At 46.0% G+C, this 16,911-nt stretch overlaps 1 protein-coding gene across 1 annotated transcript in view; it reads left to right on the forward strand.

Annotated features, from left to right (window-relative positions):
• Positions 1-356: 356 nt before the first annotated feature.
• Positions 357-16,911, forward strand: part of STIP1 (stress induced phosphoprotein 1) — a 51,346-nt gene continuing 34,791 nt past the window's right edge. Inside the window, exon 1 of the mRNA XM_077455771.1 lies at positions 357-503. Coding sequence (XP_077311897.1) covers positions 495-503 — 9 coding nt within the window. The 5' untranslated portion in view covers positions 357-494. The remainder of the gene's footprint in view (positions 504-16,911) is intronic.

The following is a 16,911-nucleotide window of genomic DNA, read 5'->3' on the forward strand; positions in this document are numbered from 1 at the left end:
TACAGTGTATGGCCAGCTTTCCGTCCCTCCGTCGTCTTGCTCTCATCGCACAGACAACATTGACCTTCCCAGTACAATGAGACCGCCAGCCGCCCTCATAACGTCACGATTCCTGAATGAACGTAGAAGAAGCGGGACACTTTGATTGGCCTGTACACACAACCAATACAATTTACAGCCCTGGACGCCGGCCAATCCGTGCTGTAGAAGCTTCCAGAATCCGCCAGCCAATTCCACCCTTTTCATGATAACTCCACCAACCAATAAAATGCTGCCATTGTGGTGGGCGGAGTTTAGGAATGCTAGTCAATGCCCCGGGAAGTGATGATATAGGCGCGGCTTCTTGATGGACAGCTCCTTTGGCCAATCGGCGGCTTCTATTTTTTACCGGCAGCGAATGGTATCGCGGTTAGTGGGCGGAATCTGAACTGTCATCTTCTAGTAGGTTCGAGAAGACGCGTGGAGAGGCCGGAGTCCCGGGGAGCAGCAGAGGCATGGAGAAGGTAAGAGGGCGCCCTGTGTGGTGATAGCTGAGCGGCGACGGTGTGCTGTCTGTGTCACATTCAACTTCACCAAGATAAGCCGTGAGTCCATTCATTGCTAGTTGCAGAGCATGGCAGCAATGCAGAATGGAGCTCTGAGCCGTGCACTGTGCTCCTCCAGGCGGATGTGGTGACACTTCTATAGAACTTGTACACGGTGTCACTCTGCTGGGGGGGATCTGAGGTCACAGGAGGGGGTCTGACCCTCACCATGGACATTTCATACTCCCAACAGAACATTTTACTTTTATTTAGTCTTTAAAAAACTGCATCTTCCCCACAATCTGTGCCTGTGATCTGCATGGAGGATCCTTGTTAGGACACTTCCTCTTATGGGGTGACAACTGTCTGTAAATTGTGCTCCTGTGTTGTCACCGCGCCCCCTGCTGGAGGATAAAGTCATACACCGGTCAGGTGCTGCCCACTGGGGTCACTGTTTGGAAGCTGATCCAGAGCAATCACGTGCGATCAGGAGGTCTGATATGGGCAGGAAGTGGCTGAAAGAAGCAGAAGGAGATCAGCAACACTTGGGTGGGAAGAAGATGTTTTATGGCATCTGTGATGTTTATGTCTTTACATACAGCCCAATCCTAACTGCATGCCATTTAGTTTGGTAAAGCACAGTCTATGAGCTTTAGCAAACTAAATGTCATTCAGTTAGGGTTGGGCTGTATGTAAAGACTAAGCTGCCCATACACTATACCAGCGATGGGAAACCTTGGCACCACCAGGTGTTTTTGTTTCTACATTTCCCATGATGCTCATGCACTCTGCAGTGTCGTTGAGCATCATGGGGAATGTAGTTCCAAAACATCTGGGGTGCCAAGGTTCACCATCGCTACACTGTACAAATTCCTAGACTTCATTTAGTCAATTGTATGTACCCCCCCCATCTATTTACATTAATCAAAACCGTTCAATAGGACAAACCTTAAAGTAGAACTATGGGCTAAACTTCTTATTTTCTCTCATTTTGGATAGAGCAAGGGAGGGTTCTAACCCGTCAGATTTCCCTTCACTGCCTGTCCCATAGCCAACCAGGAAGTGAAAGGAAATCCCTGTAAATGAAGGGAATTCAGTGGGGACCCCCAGAATTAGTGTCTCCAATTGGATGATTTCCCCTCTATTACTTTTCTGGGGGCAACCTAAGACTTGGCTTTTTCTTTAACTATCACTTTCAATAATAATGGTAAACGGGACAAATAGAGAGGGAGAATCACCTTCATGGAAGCACTGACAGGGGTTCTAATCCCTCTCCACTCTATCCAACACTAAAGTTTTGCATTTAGTTATACTTTAAGACCCCTTTCACACTGGGGCGGTTTTCAGGCGCTTTAGCACTGGGAATCCGCCTCCCATTCATTTCAGTGTGACTTTTCACACTGGGGTGTTGCGATTGTGGAACGTTCCGCTAAGTCCTGCAAGAAGCATCTTTGTGGCAGGTTGGGAGCGCTGTATGTAGCACTCCCAAAACGCCCTGCCCATTGGAATGATTGGGCAGCTATTCAGGAGCACCATAACACGGGTGTTTTTAGGCCCCTTTCACTTGTGCAGATCTGTATTCAGTAGGGGTGCAACGGATCGTCACCGATCCGTGATCCGAACGGGTCACCCTGCGATCCGCGGCACGCTGTACGTCCTCAGCCTTAGGAAAGGCAGCGGCTTTGCCCTAGCTTCGGAGTGGTGGCCATCTTGGTGCACCCGTCGGACGCTTACAATGGGATCGCTCCGTCAAATGATGGAGCGATCACTTGTAAACAAACCGGCGTCATGATGGCGCTGGTTCCTCTCTCCTCTGTGTACTGATCTGTACAGTGGAGGGGAGAGATCAGATGGCAGCAGCGCTGTGGGCTGGATCTGTAGAGCCCACAGTGCTGCTCTGTGACAAGTGCAGTCACAGCCATCCCTCAATACCTGGCGATACCCAGCCATGCTCGGCCAATATTACAGTGGGAGATTGTGGGGACTAAATAGTGGTGGAATTTTCACAGGGTTTTGCAAATTTAATTATTTGCTGCTCCAAAAAATGATCCGATCCGTGAGTTTTTTGATCCGTTGCACCCTTAGTATTCAGCCATCCGCTTGGTCAGCGGGGATTGGTCCACTGAGCTGGCGGATGACAAGTTGGTCTCGGCACACTGTGCAGGGACAGACCTGTTGTTATATCTCCGCTCTCCTCTATAGGGGGATCGCATGATTACGGACCACCTGTCTGTTTTCATCTGATCCGCCAGACTGATGGAAAAACGGGGTTTGCGTCCGTCTGGATTTTGCGGAGCGGATCGGGTGCCAGCAGGCATGTCACAGCGGACATCCGTTAGAGATGCATGGAGCGACCGTTCAGGTCCGCTGAAAAAACTCACAGGTGGATCTGAACAGTCCACGCGTGTGAAAGGGGCCGTAACCTCTTTTTTGGGGTTGAATGTGGCCGTGGCCCCAGCGTGAAAGGGGTCTATGTCCTGATCGATCACTTCAGGCTGACCCCTTTGCAGGTATAGCTATGTAAAACATTAAAAATAAGTCCTAGTACTGTTTAACCACTTGCCTACTGGACATATTTACCCCCTTCCTGCTCAGGCCATTTTTCAGCGCTGTCACACTTTGAATGACAATTGTGCAGTCGTGCAACACTGTACCAGTACGACATTTTTATCATTTTATTTTCCTTTTTTTATTTACAAATCGCTTTCTTTTGGTGGTATTTAAAGCAGAGTTCCAGGCTTTTTTTTTTTTTTTGTTTATTGAACAGCAGCTACAAAAAAGTGTAGAGTAGTGCTGACTTTTAATAAACAGCCACTTACCTGTCCCACAGTCCACCGATGCGGCCGCTTGGCGCCCCACTCCTCTTCCCCCTCCTCTCTGCGGTGCCTCCATTGAAACGATGGGTTCACAGCCGGCTGCGCATGCGCGAGTCACGCTGCGCTCTCAGATTAGACAGGCAATCCTCCTGGAACCTGTGGCGTGTCCCAGAAGACTGCAGAGAGGGAGGGTCCGCCTAGGGGGAGAGGAGGAGTCACCCAGGCAGCCTGTACACATTTTTGAAAAAAACTACTTTTTCATAGTTTATTATAAAAGTTTGCAAACAGGTAATTTTTGTCCTTCACTGATATGCAATTATGGTCAGCACTGGTGGGCACAGATTGGCAGCACTGGTAGGACTGCATTGATAATCGGGACACTCATAACCATTGCCCTGATTATCAGTGTAGTTGTCCCTTTTAGAGAAGCCTGTTATTGGCTCTCTTCTCCTTTCCTTATGCTGTGAGCATTAGGAAAGGAGTACCTATAACTGGCATCTCTTTACCTCCATGATCAGCTGTGATTGGATACAGTTCTCACAATAGAAACGCATTCTGGATGCTTTTCTGCATGTGTGTTTTTGATGCGTTCTGGGGCATTTTTTTTTTTTATTACCACCTTACGACTTCCCGTCCAGCCTATAACAGAATGACGGCCGGGAAGTGGTTCTGTTATCCTGATTATCATATGACGTCCAGTAGGCTAACATGCCGGGGCGTGCAGTGCGGCGATCACGGTGTCTGACACGCCATATCTCCGATCGTGATCAGAGGGAGGCTACTTGCCACATGATCAGCTGTGACCAATTGCAGCTGATAATCGCGAGAACCAGGAAGTGCCGGTAAACGTCATTCCTCGGTTCAGGCGGATAGGGAGAGCTGATCGGTGGCTCTCCCTGTCGGGCGGGGTCTGTGCTGATAATCAACACACTGATTATAATAAATATTTATGTATGTAGGGGGTCCAAGTAATTTTCTCGCAAAAAATATTGATTTTTAACTTAAAGTGGATGTAAACCCACTCTCAACCAATATTGCAGTAGTTTAGAAAGGATATCTAGAAGGATATACATGCCTCCTGCATGTATACTCATCTGTCAAATGTCTCCCCTCTGTCTGCTATGAGACCCAAAAAACTGCAGATTCTGTAAGTGGGTCTGTTTTCCAGGGCTCGGTGGGTGGAGTTGTGATGTCAGTAGACTCCCCGCCCACCTCTACACTCCCCTTATCAACATGCATTTTCTCCTGTGTATTTCTTACACTGAACTTCTGCTATGATCCCTAACATCCAGAAAAATCCCCACATGACTTCAGCGTGCCCAATCGTGCTGAGGTGTGGAACATCCAATCCTGGCAGAGCAGCAGAAGGAGTGGGAGGGAATTAAAAAATAATGCATGTCTCTTAGGCTAGTGCATGAGATATGTAAATCACCTGTCACTCACAGCAAGGGAGAGGATTTGACAGTATTTCTCTGCCAAGATTTCTCACTGAACAATAAAAGAGGATTGCTTAGAGCTGGATTAACTTTGTGGCAAGACTGGACTCAAATGATAGGAAAACGTACACACAGAAGTTTGTTTCCCTTTCTTCTAAGAAGGAAGAGTTAGTTACAATGTTTCATTTTAAAAACTTGTCAGACTGCCCGGATGTTTTCTTTTGACAGCTGAGTGAGCAGATACGTCTTTACTTGTTATATGAAAGAATCAGCAAATGATTCATTGTGCAGCTCTAGCAGGAAGGGGCAGAAGTGTCTGGTATTGAAGTGGTAAAAGACGTGTTCCAGTGCTTTCCGGTGCATTTTTCCACATTCCAGTACAGTTCAGTGCAGAAAATGGCAACATGTTCTACTTTTTTTTATTTTTTATTTCTTTCTGGAACTGACTGCACTGGTGTGAACTGTGCCATTGAAAACCATGTAACCTACTAGCCATGCATTTTTTTTATGCAGAAAAAAAATTGCACTGCATGTGGTGTGAACTGGCCCTTTAAAGCGGTAATAAACTCTATCGTTTACAGCCAAGGAAACTGCTTCTGTTTGATCTGTAACTGCCATGCTACTGCACACGTGTTCAGTTATGACACCAGCCATTTGATGGAATGACTGGTCACAAGCTAATGTGACTGTTAGCAATACCGGCATTCCAGGAATGGAACTGTTTTCTGAAACTGTTAAATTGATGGGTTTAGTTCCACTTTATGATTTACTGCTGTTCAGGGGCTCTTGGCTTTAGCAAAATGGTGGCATCCAGCAAGAAGAAACAGGCGTGATACTGGAGGCAATTTTACAGCGCACACTCATTTTGGTAGTATAATTAATGTGGAATGTATGTTCCTTGCTAAAGAACATTATTTTTTATCATGTTGTTCTGGGTAAAGTTCCGCATTCAGAACCCAACCAGTTTCCACTTGCACAGGCCCTTATATTATAGCTGTTGATGGGTCTAAAGCAGATTGAATTGTTGGCATGATGCTTACTATACCCAATACAGTGTGATTGTACAATCCTTTTAGGGCTGGTTCACACCAGATGCAGTACAGTGCATTTTTTTATTCTGCATCTATAATGCATGGACATGGATTCCAATGGTCCCAGATCACACCAGTGCAGTGCATTCCAGCGCTGTTGACCACCATCTGTCTGTTTTTGGCAGATCGGATCAGATGGCGGCGGGTGTCAGCAAACGTGTCCGCTGACATCCGCCGCTTCACAGAAGAGACTGGAGGGTCTGATCAGGTCTGCCTGAAAAACTAACGGACCTGATTGCACAGCCTATGTAAAAGGGGCCTTGAGGTTTTTCATCTTAATGCATTCAAGTAGTTGTATGGTCTATTTTTTAACTTTTACCTACAGGTAAGCCTATAATAAGGCTTACCTGTAGGTAAAAAAAAAAATCTCCTAAACCTGTATGGTTTAGGACAGTGATGGCGAACCTTGGCACCCCAGATGTTTTGGAACTACATTTCCCATGATGCTCTGGCACTCTGCACTGTAGTGCAGCATCATGGGAAATGTAGTTGCAAAACATCTGGGGTGCCAAGGTTCGCCATCACTGGTTTAGGAGATATTCCCCTTGCAATGAGCCACTTACTGCAGCGGAGCATGCACACAGGTGATTCTTGGCTGAAAGCCCGGCAGACGCCGGACCTTGCCCGGAAGAAGTCTCCCGACGACATGGCGACTCCAGCCACTCAGTGGTGGAGCCGTGATACCCAGAAGACATGCCAAGGCAACATGTCATCTCCCTCGGCGTGGACCAGGTGAGATACTGACACTTCGGTCTAAGGTAAGTATTTCATAATGAGCTATACTAGCTCATCATGCATTTTGCCTTACAAGGGTATTTAAAAAAAAAGTCAGCGGGTATACAACTGCTTTTAAGGTGAAAAACCTTCTGTGCCAGAGGATTTCCCTCATCCCTCCCTCCCTTTCCTGTCAATCAAATCCTTTGGTGCAGCAGTGGGACATGGGAGTGAGCCAGCACAAGTGCCCCCACAGTAAGCTTCTTGATGAAGAGGGGATTGGAGCAGCAGCAGGGGACCCCAGAAGAGGAGGATTGGGGATGCTTTGTGCAAAGCAGCCATTGCACAAAGCAGATAAGTATAGGCATGTTTGTTATTTTTGTTTGTAAAGGGAAGGTTTGTCACTTTAACATCCATCTTTTTCCAGTTCTTTTTTTTTTTTTTTTTTTTTTTTAATACCAGTCTTCAGTTCAGTTTACATCAATCTACGTCCGTTTCACTTCCCTTTTTAGTTCTGGTTATATCCATTTTAAGGCCCGGTTCACATATATCAAGCCATGGTTTCCCTGCGTTTCCTGTGGAGTCGGGTGCAGGATTGTTCACCAGTTTACGTGCAGATTTTCATTTGAAATTAAACCTGAACCGTACAGAAAAGGGTACACGATGCTTTTTAAAAACAGACAACGGCCGGCCAGCAGATATGTGAGAAGACTACCGGGTTACGTGTCATGCGACCTGGACGCGGTTTAAAATGCAGTTTTATAAATAATATATGTTCTCTAGTCTTGGTAGTTAACCTTTTGTAAAATGTTACAAATACACGACTTCCACATTCGTGCCCCCCCCCCCCCCCCTCTTCCGAAGTCCCTGTTTTAACAGCGGGTGTGGGATCTTCTCGTCGAGCTGCGTCATTCAGTGTGAATGTGAAAACTTCAAGTCCTCACTGCCTTTGCGGCACTCCGCTTGTAGTTCTCGATTTAACTATCAGGACTCTGAGCGCCCTAGGTAATTTTATTGAGCTTCCTGTTGGGATGGAACTGCCTGCCTGTATTGGTGGCATGGGCAGACAGCCTGCAGGACTGTGGCATTACACCCATGATCTCCAAAAATAGATAGAGATATTTCAGTGTCACATCCTAATTATGGAACGATATAGAATAGATTAAGGAAAGAAACATGGACTTTGTAGGCACCACTGTTTTATATATATATATATATATATATGTATTAATTCTCTATCACATATAGATAATAAAAAACACGACTGTAGCAATCTACAGTTGAAACTTGATATCTCCAATAATAGGCACTTGAAGACCCCAAAACACATTTTCAGACTTTACTGGAGCCGAGGGGTCCGACGCATACAGTATCTCACAAAAGTAAGTACACCCCTCCCATTTTTGTAAATATTTTATTAAATCTTTACATGTGGCAACACTGAAGAAATGACACTTTGCTACAATGTAAAGTAGTCAGTGTACAGCTTCTATAACAGTGTAAATTTGCTGTCCCATCAAAATAATTCAACACACAGCCATTAATGTCTAAACCACTGGCAACAAAAGTGAGTACACCCCTAAGTGACCATGTCCAAATTGGGCCCAATTAGCCATTTTCCCTCTCAGGTGTGTTTACATTCTGTTATCTCTCTCTTACTGATCACTGGAAGTTCAGCATGGCACCTCATGGCAAAGAACTCTGAGAATCAGAAAAAAAAAATTGTTGTTCTACATGAGGATGGCCTAGGTTATAAAAAGATTGCCAAGACTCTGAAACTGAGCTGCAGCATGGTGGCCAAGACCATACAGCAGTTTAACAGGACAGGTTCTACTCAGAACAGGCCTCACCATGGATTGACCAAAGAAGCTGAGTGCACGTGCTCAGTGCCATATTCAGAGGTTGTCTTTGGGAAATAGACGTATGAGTGCTGCCAGCGTTGCTGCAGAGGTTGAAGGGGTGGGGGGTCAATCTGTCAGTGCTCAGACCATACACTGCACACTGCATCAAATTGGTCTGCATGGCTGTTGTCCCAGAAGGAAGCCTCTTCTAAAGATGATGCCCAAGACCGCCTGCAAAGTTTGCTGAAGACAAGCGGACTAAGTACATGGATTACTGGAACCATGTCCTCTGGTCTGATGAAACGACCTTAAAGCGGAGGTCCACCCTAAAGTGGACCTTCCACACATTGGAACCCTCCCCCCCCCCCCCCTCAGGCGCCACAATTGGCACCTTTCAGGGGGGAGGGGGGTGCAGGTACCTGTACAGTACAGGTATCTTCACCCACTTCCGGGATGGCTCTCTGCGGAAAGGGGCGTAGATCTACGCCCCTTTCCGAAAGTCCCCCGCTGCCTGCTGGGAAACGCACAGATCCCAGAGGCAGCGGGTCCATCCTTATTGCGCAGCGCGACTCGCGCATGCGCAATAGGGAACCGGGAAATGAAGCCGAAAGGCTCCACTTCCTGATTCCCATACCCAAGATGGCGGCGGCAGCACCCGAGAGACGATCGAGAGATCGGCTTCGGGTGCCGACATCGCGGGCTCGCTGGGCGGGTAAGTGTCCTTATTTTAAAAGTCAGCAGCTGAGAAAAAAGAGAGGAGAAAAGGGGGCGGGACTTCGTATGGAGTAAGAAATAGTTGTAAAGTTAATTGGTGAGTATATAGGAATTTAATTGTAACAATAAAACACACATAGAAACCAGGTACAGAGATGTAACATCAATATCATAAGGTACAATATTTAAGCTTATTGATAACATCAATTACTCATACTAAATTAACAATCAAATTCCAAAATTCACCAAAGAAAGGATTAAATAAAATGTTTGACACAGTAAAACCTGCAAGACCTATTGCCTCCCTGGGTCAGTAATTAAAAATGATACAATAATAAATTGAGACTCAAATAAATGATGGTAGGGACACGGCAGTTTGTAGCTCTACGCGTTTCGTGGCTTTTGAGCCACTCATCAGGAGCAAGGCGTGATGAATCTATAGTAAAATAATAATGAATGAGTAATCTAATAAAAAATAATAGACGACATAAGTATGAAAAGAATGAATGGGCCTTACCCCGAGTATATGTCTACCTGCTCAAATACACAAATTGACAATAGGATGACCGGACAACGCAAACCGTCCAGGGACACCCCTTGCCGGGAGCTGTGGTAGGCAGCCCCGGAAACATAACCCACATAGGCTTCACCCAGGGCGGGCATGGAACCAACTAGGCACTCCTGAGGGAGAACAATTAAGGATGTGAGAAGTGAGCAAGAAAAAATTGCTCAAAGAGGAAGGTGAAAAGAAAATAAATAATGGGCAAAGAGCCCGTGCTATTACGAAGTTAACAGAATGGGACAGTGAAAATATCCCAAATAAAATAAAAAAGTAAGTGTAACATGCATGAGAAAGATGAATAAGAGGCTTGTTGTCCAAGGAAAAAGACATACCGTGAATAGGAATTTAAGGTGCACCGATACCTGTGTTCAGAAAGATGTATGGAAGAAAGGACAGGAAAAAACCCTAATTGTGTGTAAACCCAAGTGCAGGTAGCCTAAAATGCCAGCCACTTCCCAGGGAAATACCTGCAAGCGTGTCGCCAGGGATAGCCCGCCAACGCCACGACGCATGGCGGAAAAACGGGGAGGATGGGTCAGCAGTCGGGCTAGCTAAGTCACCGGCCGACTGACTAAACATCCCCCAGTCCGCCTGCGGATGTAAGCTCCACGTGTAGGGACGCAGTGGCGCCATGACTGGCGTCACGCGTCCAGCGTGGGAACCGTGACGTCGACGCGCTGTGCGGATTCTCCACCCCCCCAGGCGTAAGACGACGCGGGGGCAGGGGGAGGTCCGCAGAGCGCGACGCAACTCCCGGAAGTGAGGACAAAACCGGGCGGCGCAGCAATCCGGCCACTCCACATACCAACAGTGTAGACAGACCAAGAACACATGTTCACAGGGGACCTAATTATATATAAATAATTGTATAAAACAAGTTGGAGATTTTTAAAAAAATTGCTTTGAAATCAAGAAATATTATAATTAAATAAGGAAAGGGAGGCTAAGCCAGAGGTCAATAGATTACCCCTAATATTTTGCAATCTATTGACCTCTGGCTTAGCCTCCCTTTCCTTATTTAATTATAATATTTCTTGATTTCAAAGCAATTTTTTTAAAAATCTCCAACTTGTTTTATACAATTATTTATATATAATTAGGTCCCCTGTGAACATGTGTTCTTGGTCTGTCTACACTGTTGGTATGTGGAGTGGCCGGATTGCTGCGCCGCCCGGTTTTGTCCTCACTTCCGGGAGTTGCGTCGCGCTCTGCGGACCTCCCCCTGCCCCCGCGTCGTCTTACGCCTGGGGGGGTGGAGAATCCGCACAGCGCGTCGACGTCACGGTTCCCACGCTGGACGCGTGACGCCAGTCATGGCGCCACTGCGTCCCTACACGTGGAGCTTACATCCGCAGGCGGACTGGGGGATGTTTAGTCAGTCGGCCGGTGACTTGGCTAGCCCGACTGCTGACCCATCCTCCCCGTTTTTCCGCCATGCGTCGTGGCGTTGGCGGGCTATCCCTGGCGACACGCTTGCAGGTATTTCCCTGGGAAGTGGCTGGCATTTTAGGCTACCTGCACTAGGGTTTACACACAATTAGGGTTTTTTCTTGTCCTTTCTTCCATACATCTTTCTGAACACAGGTATCGGTGCACCTTAAATTCCTATTCACGGTATGTCTTTTTCCTTGGACAACAAGCCTCTTATTCATCTTTCTCATGCATGTTACACTTACTTTTTTATTTTATTTGGGATATTTTCACTGTCCCATTCTGTTAACTTCGTAATAGCACGGGCTCTTTGCCCATTATTTATTTTCTTTTCACCTTCCTCTTTGAGCAATTTTTTCTTGCTCACTTCTCACATCCTTAATTGTTCTCCCTCAGGAGTGCCTAGTTGGTTCCATGCCCGCCCTGGGTGAAGCCTATGTGGGTTATGTTTCCGGGGCTGCCTACCACAGCTCCCGGCAAGGGGTGTCCCTGGACGGTTTGCGTTGTCCGGTCATCCTATTGTCAATTTGTGTATTTGAGAAGGTAGACATATACTCGGGGTAAGGCCCATTCATTCTTTTCATACTTATGTCGTCTATTATTTTTTATTAGATTACTCATTCATTATTATTTTACTATAGATTCATCACGCCTTGCTCCTGATGAGTGGCTCAAAAGCCACGAAACGCGTAGAGCTACAAACTGCCGTGTCCCTACCATCATTTATTTGAGTCTCAATTTATTATTGTATCATTTTTAATTACTGACCCAGGGAGGCAATAGGTCTTGCAGGTTTTACTGTGTCAAACATTTTATTTAATCCTTTCTTTGGTGAATTTTGGAATTTGATTGTTAATTTAGTATGAGTAATTGATGTTATCAATAAGCTTAAATATTGTACCTTATGATATTGATGTTACATCTCTGTACCTGGTTTCTATGTGTGTTTTATTGTTACAATTAAATTCCTATATACTCACCAATTAACTTTACAACTATTTCTTACTCCATACGAAGTCCCGCCCCCTTTTCTCCTCTTTTTTTTCTCAATGAACTGGGATGGAAACGCAGGACCTTACCAGGCCATGGTTTCACTCAAAGTCCCTAGGGATGGAATTACATGTACCTTTACCAGGACATGATTTCAATAAAGTCCCTAAAAATCCTTATTTTTTGTTACCAATGTTACATTTTTGTATCTCCTTTTTATGTATGTACTACTGTTACAATCATTTAAACCCTTATACATTTACCAACTAATTTTATAATTACCTTTTACTTTATATCAAATCTCGTCCCCTTGCTCTTTTTCCTCTCAAAAGTCAGCAGCTGCTGTATTTGTAGCTGCTGGCTTTAAAAAAAAAAAAAAAAAAAAAACGGCGGAACTCCCGGCGGACTCCCGCTTTAGGCTGGGTTCACACTGCTGCGGGGGGAGATCCGGATGTGATTCGCACAGCAAATCACATCCGATCTCCGTAGCACTGCGAGTTCAGCCATACAGATAGTATGGCTGAACTCGCAGCTGTCCCGCAGCAAACTCGCACAGGACCCTTTTTTGGGTCCGCAACGGAATCGGATCGCATGGGGGTTCACACCATGCGATCCGATTCCTGTGCGAGTCGGCAGATCGCACTGCGATATGCCGACGGATCTGGGGGTGTCATTAACATAACATTGACACCCCCAGCCGTCCGCATAGGGCAGTGTGAACTGCCGGCGGGAGGTGAGCGATGCGGGAAAACGCCGCGGATTCGCGGCGTTCCCGCATCGCAATAGTGTGAACCTAGCCTTAAACTTATTTGATTCAGATGGCGTCAAGCATGCGTGGTGGCAACCAGGTGAGGAGTACAAAGACAAGTGTGTCTTGCCTACAGTCAAGCATGGTGGTGGGAGTGTCATGGTCTGGGGCTGCATGCAGTGTTAATTTTGTCGACTAAAACATTTTGAATGAATACCATTTTAGTCGACTAAAATATGACTAAAACTAAAATGGCATTTTGACTTCAAAATGAACACTGGTCTGTAGTCCATGCATGCCTCAATACCTTAAATAACCCGAGATTTTTCACTTCAGCAGTATATAATGAGTTCGGAAATTGTCGAGAAATGTTAACTAATGCATTACAATTTAAAGAGGAAGTAAACCCTGATGAGTTTACTTCCTCTTTCATTCTCTGCAAAGGCAAAGCATAATGGACTACTATGCATCGCATAGTAGCCCATTATGTGTCACTTGCCTGACACAGGAGCCAGCGAAGTCGCCGCTGTCCCCTGTAGTCCGCCGCATCCATCTTGCTGGTGGCGTCTCGCAGCTCCGCCGCTGTCATTCGGCGAAGCCGCGATGACGTCACTCCCGCGCATGCGCACGGGAGTCGACACGCTCCATTCTTGGAAATGCCGCGCTCAGTGCGCCTGCGCGCCGCTGTCTACGTACAGGTTTAGGAGATATTTCTTGGACCTACAGGTAAGCCTTAATCTAGGCTTACCTGTAGGTCAAAGTGGTTTGTAAGGGTTTACAACCACTTTAAATAGTTAGGTTGAAAGACACAAGTCCATCTAGTTCAACCATAAAAATTAATATCAAACCATTCCATACACCCAATCCTATACCCACAGTTGATCCAGAGAAAAATTTCCTTCCTGACCCCCGAGAGGCAATTGGATTTTCCCTGGATCAACTTTACCTGTAAATGTCGGTACCCAGTTATATTGTGTGTGCACTTAGGAAAGAGTCCGGGCCTTTCTATGGCCCCTTTCACACTGGGGCGGGGTGCGGGTGTCGGTGCTAAAGCGGCGCTAAAATTTTTTAGCGCCGCTTTACCGGCACTATTCGGTTGCTAGTGGGGTGGTTTTAATCCCCGCTATTGGCCGAAAAGGTTAAAACCACCCGCAAAGCAGCGCTTTGTCGGTGGTATAGCCGCGCTGCCCCATTGATTTTAATGGGTAGGAGCGGTGAATACAACGCTCCTTCACCGATCCAAAGATGCTGCTAGCGGGACTTTTTTTTTTTTTTTGTTACTTTCCTGCCAGCTTTCACACTGGAGTGAAAGGAGGTGCTTTTTTTGGGACGGTATTTTTAGCGCTATAGCGCCTGGAAAAACTCCTCAGTGTGAAAGGGGTCTTAAAGCAATCTACTGAGCTGGCCAGAACCACCTCTGGGGGGAGTCTATTCCACATTTTAATTTTCACTGTGAAGAAACCTTTCCGTATTTGAGGATTGAAGTCTTTTCCTCTAGGCGTAGAGTGCCCCCCGTCCTCTATTGACTGTAAAGTCAACACTTACGCAACACAAAGTTCACTATATGGACCTCTTATATATTTGTACACGTTGATCATATTCCCCCCTTTAATATGACATACTGAAGCAGAGCATGATCCCCTCCCTTCAGAGACTGGGCTACAGGGCAGTATTCCAACATAACGACCCCAAACACACCTCCAAGATGACCACTGTCTTGACAAAGAAGCTGAGGGTAAAGATGATGGACTGGCCAAGCATGTCTCCAGACCTAAACCCTGTGGGGCATCCTCAAACGGAAGGTGGAGGAGCGCAAGGTCTCCAACATCCACCAGCTCCGTGATGTCATCATGGAGGAGGAATCCAGTGGCAACCTGTGATGCTCTGGTGAACTGCAAGGCAGTGCTGGAAAATAATGGTGGCCTCACAAAATATTGACACTTTGGGCCCAATTTGGCCATTTTCACTTAGCGGTGTATTCACTTTTGTTGCCAGCAGTTTAGATATTAATAGCTGTGTGTTGAGTTATTTTGAGGGCACAGCAAATATACACTGTTATACAAGCTGTACACTCACTACTTTACATTGTAGCAAAGTGTCATTTTTTTTTTCAGTGTTGTCACATGAAAAGATAGAATAAAATGTTTACAAAAATGTGAGGGGTGTACACACTTTTGGAGGATAGAGATGCTCACACTCACTCTATCTAATTAAATCTTCAGCCGTTACATCCATTCTGATCCATTTTATTGGACCTGGATGTTGCCCTTTCCATTTAAAATAACAGAACTAAACAGGCAGGATATAAGCGGATGCTTCATTTACATCTATTTGTACATAGAAATTAATTGCTTTCTGCATTTCATTAGTCAAAGGCTGGATAAAAAAAAACGGACAGATGTAACACCTTTTGTTAAAGTGGCCTAAACACGCATGCGGAAATGCATCAGAACGTCAAAATTGTGGCGTCAGCCCACCCTTAGATCTACTGTCGCTTTTTACATAGTGAAAGTTCCTGTCTGATTTGATACAGATTGAATGGATTGTATAGGCTTGTCCATTATTACTTTGTTTTTCTAAATCTGAAGACTATCGTACAATGATACTGCACAGGTTATAAGCCATACACCTAGTTATTTTTTAGTTTTTTTTTGATCAACCAGCGGGCTGACTTGACAGATTTCTCAATCCACACAAATGAGGTTGGAGGATCTCTTCAACCCCCAACCTAGGATATTGTATTCTGACAGCAGTACCCACAACTGTCGGAGTACAGTGTTTAGCAGCTGCAGCTTCTGATTCGAGAACTTTTCCCTGCAACGATCAACTTCTGTCAAGCGAGGAATGTCACACCCTGATTAGAATTCATCTGGACCCTGCTGAAGCTGCCCACATTCGATCAACAAATGGCCAACTTTAGGCTACTTTCACGCTGGGGCGTTGCTGACGGTAAAGCGGCGCTATGCGGGTGCTAGCGGGGCAGTTTTAACCCCCGCTAGCGGCCCGGAAAAGGGTTAAAAGTGCCGCCGCAGCGGCGCTTTGCAGGCAGACTTGCAGCGCTGCCCCATTGTTTTCTATGCGAAGGGGCACTTTAGGAGCGGTAAATACACTGCTCCTACAGCGCTCCAAAGATGCAGCTTGCAGTGCTTTTTTTTTGACTGTCCTGCAAGCGCACCGCTCCACTGTGAAAGCCCTCAGGCTTTCAGACTGGAGAGACAGCAGCGGCTGTTTCAGGGCACTTTGCAGGCTCTATTTTTAGTGCTGTATCGCCTGCAAAGCGCCCCAGTGTGAAAGGGGCCTAAGTATGATGCTCCTTGTCTGTTCCTGAGCAGTAGTAAATCTGTTTTCTATGATCAGGGGTATGAGCATCTTGGGTCAGGTGACATGTATGATGTTTAATTGCATACTTATTAGTAGGGCTGTGTGTGTTGTGTATACCTGTGCCCAGCTGTGTGTATATAAAGTAATAGTTGATGAGCAGGTTACAGAGAGCTGGTGGCAACATGCCCAGATTTTATGCATCCTTATCACCAACTGCCTTCAGAGTTTTACATATAAAGATTTCCTAATTCATTGTGGCTAAATCCCTGAGCCTAGGTTCACGCTGATGCGGGAAACGCAGCCAATCCTGTGCGTTTCCCACACCGCTTTGAAATCCTCACTCGGTTCATGTGATCTGCTGTGGGTGTCGACGTTAAATTCCAGAACAACCCGAAACTGCTTGCAAAATGCAGTGCAATTGCCAGAAACTGATGGCATGGGTGTGGACACCCATACAATTCAGGTGAAAAAAGGGTTCTGCGCCATTTTGGTGTGGATGAGATGATGGCTCAAATAAATCGCACCTCTAAAGTGCATTTTTGGTGTTACTGTAGAAAAGCATACAGTTTTTGTGGTTGTAAAGGTAGAAGGGGGTGTCGCTCTCCCCCCCCCCTCAATGAATTCTATGAATTAAGATAAACTTTTTGTGTGTAACAGCCACCCCAATGCCCACCTGATCCCCCCCCCCCCCCCCCTCTCTATCCAGCGATGTACATGAGTGCT

Source organism: Lithobates pipiens, unplaced genomic scaffold (genome assembly GCF_037356315.1).
Source record: "Lithobates pipiens isolate NorthernLeopardFrog02 unplaced genomic scaffold, aLitPip1_a1.2 Scaffold_10, whole genome shotgun sequence".
Taxonomy (NCBI): Eukaryota; Metazoa; Chordata; class Amphibia; order Anura; family Ranidae; genus Lithobates; species Lithobates pipiens.